The sequence below is a fragment of the Glossina fuscipes genome, unplaced genomic scaffold (assembly GCF_014805625.2).
Source record: "Glossina fuscipes isolate IAEA_lab_2018 unplaced genomic scaffold, Yale_Gfus_2 0, whole genome shotgun sequence".
NCBI classification, from domain to species: Eukaryota; Metazoa; Arthropoda; class Insecta; order Diptera; family Glossinidae; genus Glossina; species Glossina fuscipes.
The window spans coordinates 6924139-6932348 of record NW_023998414.1 but is presented as its reverse complement, the minus strand read 5'-3'; the positions used below and the strand labels follow the sequence as shown (position 1 = coordinate 6932348).

Sequence of the window (8210 nt, the reverse complement as noted above, 5' to 3'; positions counted from 1 at the left end):
GCACGCACACAACAGACAACATCGTAGGGCTCAAATAATGTGCGTACAAATGAACTAATTTCGAAATTTTCAATGTGCCGTATCGTATGCGTTTGGGTTTTTTCTTTTGCTAGTTTTTTTTTTTTGTTATTTTCTTTTTGTTTTTTCGTTTTTTTTGTTTTTCTGTTTTTTTTTTTTTTGCTTTCTTATATTTAAAATCTATAGTCGTGAAGTTGTGATGGTAGTAGTGGCGGTTTTGCGAGTTCCCAGACACTCGTAAATAGGGAAAGGGGTCCGAGAGGTGCGGTTTTCTTTGTAAATGATTGGTTTTTGTGGCTGGTTTTTCTAATACGACAGTTTTCCATAAAGCTGACTGCGGTACTGCGATAACCATAATTAACTGTATGCGCACATAAGTATTAATAAAACTAATGCACATAAAGTTAAGCAGAACTTTATGTTTTAGAAATTACCCTCATTTGTACATATACATTGTATATATATATATATATATATATATATATGTTTACATTCAATATGTAAACGCATTGTTTGGTTTTTCACTATAATTCGTCGCATAATTACGTAGATCAGCACGCAGGCAAATGTATCATTTTGCGGGTAAATATGAAGGTATATCACATTTGGTATCGCATTGAAAACACCTTAAAAAGGCAAAAAGAATGAAAAAAAAATTTACATTAATTACGCCATTAGGTGCATAGAAATCGCTTATATATGCAGTTGGGTTAAATTTATTCTTCGAAAAAAATCCAGCTTTATTTTCACATTTTTAGGTTATGTTTTTAAAGCCTATTGGTCACTAATGTCAATATCGAAATAAACAATTATTAAAAAGGGAAAAGTAATTTTATATACTTTAAGTAATAGTCCCCGTGATATAAGCTACCGAACGAGTATCGAAATAAGAGGAAGAATATTTATAGCAAATTTTTCAATTCATATCTATTATATTTTTTATCATATATTATTAACTAAAAAAAAAAAAAAAACGTTTTTGCTCGTTCTCATTATTATTTCCGCTGCATATGCAAATTGAAATTATAAACGAATTTTAATTTTGCCCAATAATTAATAACATATGCGGTGGTAAATTGCACCTATCTATCCAATGAATGATATTCAAAATTGCAGATTACAGACGTATGGACAGACATTGTTATTTCGACTTGAAAAATGCGCATACATTTTATAGGGCCTCTGACAAAATTGAATAATACTCTTAAGCTTTAGCGACGAAAACGAAAGGAGAATAGCCTTAATATGAAACCTCTATGAAATCCATGACTCATACATATACATAAGTAATGGGAAAGCGTGAATCTCTGATTTATTTACAAATATTTTTAATTCTTAACGTTTAGAAATCAAACCTAAAAATTAGAATTTTGCAAAAAAAAATTCAATTCATTTATCAATAAATTGAAAACTGAAACAAATTTCGTTTCACATAATAGATAACGAATGTACGGCAAATTGAAAATTGCTTGATTTTTTTTTATCTATATTTACTTTAAGGTAAGGTAAGGTAAGGTAAGGTATTCAAAGGGCGTTGCATGTCGTATGCAAAACGACTTATTTGTCTCGATACTTTTGCAAATCTGGGTTGATATGGCGCTATACGATCACTACCACAGCCACTTAGCGTTGACAACCACTTATATTGACTCCTTACGTGCAACGTATATACAAAGATACTAAGTAAATATTCGTGTGTTCGTTCGTATATGGAACAATATTTCCTTTTCTCAAATTTCTTTACAACAAATCATTAAAAAATTATTATTCAATTTTTATTATTATGGCGTTTATGTTCTTATTACTATTTTTGTGACAAATTGTTTGTTTTTTGTTTGTATATTTCATTTATTTATTCTCTTGTTTGCTTTTCATTTTCTTTTTCTTTCTTGTTTTTATTGTTTTTTTATTTTACAGAAATGGGAGTTATTTGTTCTGAGTCGTTTAGGTTGGGATTTGTCCTGTGTTACGCCTTTGGATTTCTTGGAATTGTTATTGATACGCCTGCCCATTAGAAGTACGAAATATCCCGACTTGGAGGTGGATAAAGTACGACAACATGCCCAAGCCTTTATATCATTAGCAGCCAAAGGTAAATTTCATTTAATCATACAATGTATATTATACGTAATAATGTTGGCCTGGCAATGAATATACATACATATTACTGCATGCATGTGTGTGCATGCATACATGCATACATATCCTGAAGGTTTACTTGGGGTCTTTAGGCCTTTCGGATAGAGAATGAATATATGCAGGTAAATACGATGACCCCTAGAGTTTATTTCGATGAATGCTCAGTCGGTCAAGGCATAACCAGTTGGGAAAATACCCACTAGGCAATGGCCGCGACAATCCTATCTTTTCCTCTTACCTCAATGCTTAAGAGAAAGGGGATATCATCTAAGCGATTGGTCATATAAAAGAAAGAAAAAAATGTCTAGAGTTTGCGGTACACTTTCAAATACCATATATTGATCCCGATTTATCTTAAACTTGGACGTAAAAATGTTCGGAAATAACCACGAGCTTCTTTTAATAGTTGGCTTATATGGAAATCGATCCTCCTATGCAATACTCTAATACTTGCTCCAAATGTGTCCATTTACCCTTTGTTGGTATACGCCAGGAAGTCTTGCCGATAAAATTTTGTTTGATAAAGCGATCTGTGACAGGCTTCAATATATGCATCAGCTCGGCCGATAAAACAATTATGCGACTTTAGCTTTGTTCCTCGCCGAAAATATTTCTACTATTTTTACTTAGTCAAGATAGCTCTCAAGTTTTATAAGAGAGCTTTATAAAATTGCAGGTTTTCCGTTAATTTTAAACTCTTCGGATTGGTGATCGCAACTTAAAACACGTCTTCGCCTTGCCTTGAATCAAAAAATTTTTAAAAATTACGGCAATATTACATGGACGGACGTCAGACGGACAGATAATCTTAGATCGACGCAGAAAGTGATTCTGAATCGGTGTAATAGAAGGCGGATTTATCTTAAGCTTTTCTCGGTGTTACGTACGTCCGCAAAAACTTAATTTTTTTTTTAATTCTTTTTTTATATAGACATACACTATACGATAAATAGTAACAATAGATATTTTTTTTTTTAATTTTTTCTAACATTAAGTATGTGTCTTTTTTTTTTTTTGGGGCTAACTTCAGGCCAGCGAAATTTTAACCTCTAAATAACTAACGACTAATTCGTTAAAGTAAAATCTGTCGAATGCGTTGTGCTTTAGGTGTAACAAACGAAATATGCAGAGAGCAACAGCATTCGCAATTTTAGTTGTGTAGGAGTGCCGACGTTGTAGACCTATTTTTGAACAGTTTGGGGCAAATTTCAAATTCTCCGCAAATGTCTAGGGGATGTCCTCAGTTTCGCTAACGGGAGAATATTTCTTTGCAGGTTCTACATAGTTGAACAGGCGGGGACATGGACAGACAAACACGCGGACGTGCTTAGGTTCAGATGCGGAATGCACCTCACCTTTTCAGTCTTTTCGTCTCCACCTGATTAAACGACACGCCTACAACGCCCACAGGCATATGCAACAAAAGTTGTGAACACGTTCTTTTTCCGTGTTTTTTGCTTGTTGCTCATAAAGTACAACACATACACTATATAAATTTCCAACTTTGTTCTGACAAATAGAAAAATTCAGCCGCGCCCATTTTATCTAATGGAGTATCAAAATGTAGCTTTTTTTCTTTTTTTTCAGTCTTTGTGAGAATGACGATGACGGGGCAATTATGATATTTGAGTCCATTTGGGTATATAATTAGGTTACGGAAAACCGGTGTTTACGGATTTACGTGTAAAAATTTATTTAGTAATAATTTGTTCATTAATTACGAAACCATTTATTTTCATACATTGTTTCCACAAATTTTTCGTTTATTGATTTTCACAACTTAGCGATAGGGAAAGGGGCGCATAATAATGCTACGATTTCTTGAATAAAGGGAAAAGTTTGAGTTGAAATCAATTCTGTCAGTTATGCACTTTAGCTTAAAAAAAGATTCATGCTTAGTGGCGTTTACCAAGTGAAGTAACGTTCGGCATGAACACAACTTAGCGTAGCTTAATTAACTGTACTATGCTCACTTGTTGTTTAATATTCCGAATTTTATTAATGTTTTTGGAATCCTGCTGGGAGTTCTTTTATAAACATCCAGGAAAACGTAATATCCAATACTATTACTATTGTTATTATTATTATTATTATAATTTTTAAAAAGAAAAAATGCATTTTTTTTTTTTTTTTTTTTTTTTTTTTTTTTTTTTTTTTTTTTTTTTGTTAGTTATTTATGTATCCGGCAAGTGTGTGTGAACGCATTGAAAAACAAAACTCGGTACGAACACTTGACTTTAATGTTAAGTGTGAGATCCTTGGTAAGCAGTGTTTACTTGAAATTTAATCGCTTTGTTATTCTTTCTGTTATAATTTTTAATTTTTCAACGATATTTTATAAATGAAAAAATATTTCAAATTTATTTTATTTAAGGGCTCGAATTTCTCCCCTCCCTCCAAAAAAAACAAAAAAAATCAATTTCTTTTGGAATGTTAACAGTAGTTTAATCACGTAATGAAAATTAAAATTGATTTACTTTAGAAAGAAAAAATTAAAAATAATAACAATGAGCAAGCAAGGGAGCTAAAGTCATTTTAAAGTCGAATCTTGGATACTTTACCACTACAACGAAAATAATGGCCACTAAAGTCTACACAGATCGGCGATGCGAGGGGTGTGATTGGTGCTGTTCCCCATTCAATTCGTAACGATATAAAGTAAGATTTCGGAATAAGTTGCTCTGTTCGTGATCAGGTTTTTGCCGTAGACGTCACAATGGCGCTCATTTAGAGCGAATAGACCTCATTTTTATCGAAAAGTTTCATTAGCTAGTAATAGCTACCAGTTTTGGTAGCGCTTCAACTTCTTCATATCGATCATCTTCATTCTGAGAGGCTTTTATAGGCAGTCGTACTAAGTTGTACCTAGTAGTTGTTTGTGTGTATGTGTATATGTATATGTGTATGAAGCACGTTTTCACCTTTTTCATATTGATCATCTCCAGTTCATATCTATTGTAGATCTATTTTTAGTTAGATTTTCGGATAATTTCCAAACTCTTCCGGAACTTCTGAAACTAAAAAAGTGCTGAGCGCACATTTGAGAAATTTCGCATATCTAAGACATTTTGACAAGTTTTGGAGCAAACAGAGAAACACAGGACAATGAAAAGATGATCGAAATCGTTAGGGAAAGAAATTGTTTCGACACAGACATAGACCAAGTGAATGTTACAGAGGGTCTAACAAAGTTAAAAAACTTATTTTCTTGGTGTGGGCAGAAGCGAAAATGAAAAACAAAAAAAAAAAAAAAAAAGAAAAAGACGATTTAAAATATTCTGAGGTATCTTCACTTTATGTTTCTTGCTTTTTCGTTTCGTTCGTGTTATCTGAGAAGTGTGAGTTTAAAGGGTTCATTTCTTTTTCTGTAATGTTTCGCTTTGCTTTACTTATTATTGAACTAATCTTGGTTTTTATTAGTTTATTTATTTTTTTTCTTATATTTCTCTTTTTTGTTTTTTGTTTTTTTTTCTTGTTATTTATTATACCCTCTAAGATGGAGGTATACTAATTTTGTCGTCAACTTGAAAAGGAAAAGCCGATCATTCGAAATATCTTTGTAATGTTGATTTGTCTATAAGCCATTTAAAAATGTTGTAAAATAGAAAATGATCTCCATCTCAATCTCTTTCTTTTTTTTTTTTTTTTTGATAAATAAACAAATTAAATTGAAAAAATTCCGAGTAGTTGAACACTTATAATTCACCCCATAGTCTGTGGTTTTACTATGATTCCATAATAGTTTCTCTTTATATTAATTTACTTTTTTTTTGTTTATAATTTTAATAGTGCCGCGCCGCCAGAGAAGACAAACCTTGACAACTTAACAATTTCACATTTGAATGCAAACATTTCTTTAAATTTCTATCATTTTCTTCCTACACATAACACTAGAGTAATTGTTATGTTGAATTGCAGTTTGTGCATGTCTTTCGGTCTTTGCAATTGATTTTAAGGACATTTGATCAGCGATGATCGTTCATAACATATTAGAGAGAAGGAGTGCTTGCAACGCTGTTTTTGCCGTAAGAAAAAAGAATTTATTTAAAATTAATAAATTTGTTCCCGTGTACCGAAACCGGTGCATTTTATACAGCAACTACATTAACTCGTAAGCAGTTGTGCGTAGAGCTAGTATTAAATTGATTATTTTCATTATTTGCACAATGCTTTACCTGTTTTCTTTTTAAAAAAATTGTCGAGCTCATTACTTTCTACTGAAATCCTCCGTAATATGCGTCAGGAACTTGTAGTCGAGAATTCGTCAATGAAAGCTCACAAGTTCTCGTAATATTTCTGCGTCTCATTATATCGATATTTAATCGATTGCTTACTTATCCATACTATTAGAAAAAAGAGGAAATTGACCCTGTATGCACCTGATATCCGTGTATTTTAATAAATAAATAAAAAAAAAAAAAAAAAATGCAAAAACGATTAAAGTTCTTACCATTCCATGAGTAAAAAGCCAGACGTCAGAGTACAACAATTTGGAGGAAAAACAAAAACTAAAACAAATGTTGCGACATAACCTCAAAAGAAAATAATCACAGATTAACTATACGGTATATATCCTGTAATGAGGGGAAACTTTTTCTGTTTTTATTTACGATACCTTTTGATTTTATTTGAGAAACAGATGCGACGGTCATAGTCATGCGAAACATTTCACAATTTTATTAGCATTCCCGTCACATGAACTAATATAATTGATTGCCTTAACTTAGTTTCATCGTTTCCTAGTTGATGATGTTACAAAGAGCATAACAAATCGAGTATATTGTTCCGGGTGATGGGGGCTATAATGAAAACAAATTTGTATTTTTTATTATTATATACATGTATATATATATATATATATATATAAATATAAATATATATATATTTTCAATGGCGTTGAAAGGCATAAATTCGTTCAATTTATGTCTTAATTGAGCGCCTTTTTGCTGAAATTTAAAACTTACGAAATAACAAGACATTCCTTTTTATTGGGTATCGAGGTAGGTGTCTTTGTGAGTATGCCGGTTGAATAGCTTTAAGCTTAAGGTCCGTTTCACGATATGTTTGTGTATGTCTCGGACGTAACGACACATAATTTACATAAAGTTGGCCTTTTAATATTTCGTATCTCTCTAGTAACGACGTGTTGACTTGGGTACGGAATGATAGTACTGCTGCTATTCGTCAAAAAAAAGTCAGAGAGATGAACATGGCAGGAGTCTTTTAAGGTGGCGCACAAGAAAAATAAATAAATAAATAACAAAAAAACAAAAACATTCAAGAATCCGGTTTACACTGACGGCACAGTATGATCGCGTACACACACACACACACATACATACATACATACATACGTACATACATACAAGCATTCGTATACTTAAAAAAAAAAAAAAAAATCAATGAAATTAAAGACAACATTGCTTTGACTGGCTTTTCAATTTCAGTCACCGTTTATGTGCAAATATTTTTCTCTCTCTACATATATAGATATATACATACACATATATATATATATGTATGCGTATTATACACTTGGCGGTAGCGTATAAGTCATTCAAGGATAGAGAGATAGGAAGGCTAAGAGGAAGGAAGAAAGTGCCGTATGACAAGGTGGGATAAGGAAGAAGTACGCGAGAGTAGAAGAGCTTTAAGTGTTTTGTTTTAATAGCGTTGTTAATAATGTAAAATAATTTATTGTGACCACCGCTAAAGGTTTGTGAACGAAACAAAGCCAAAAAAAAAAAAATATATATATATAAAAAAAATAAAGACGCAAGCAATACATATCAACTGATTGCTATAGGACGTACTGTATTGTTGTTGTTGGCGTGCTCACATATCCTTTGGTTGAAAGCGGAATTTTTCAAGAAAACAAATAAAGAGCCAGGCAAATGTACTCAAGCCTGATGTCGCTCTCCAAAGCCGGCAAAGTGCACGAATGTTGAGACAGTAGGATAAATGAAGAAAAACAAAAAAGAAAAGTGAGAACCGTGCTAAACAATAAATGCATTATATATATATATATATATATATATATATATATATATATA

General features: G+C 32.0%; 1 protein-coding gene across 1 annotated transcript in view; it reads left to right on the top strand.

Annotated features, from left to right (window-relative positions):
- LOC119644623 (G2/mitotic-specific cyclin-A) overlaps nucleotides 1-8210 on the top strand; it is a 94633-nt gene that overhangs the window by 78722 nt on the left and 7701 nt on the right. The window contains exon 3 of the mRNA XM_038044248.1: nucleotides 1936-2110. Within this exon, the coding sequence (XP_037900176.1) occupies nucleotides 1936-2110 (175 nt within the window). The remainder of the gene's footprint in view (nucleotides 1-1935; nucleotides 2111-8210) is intronic.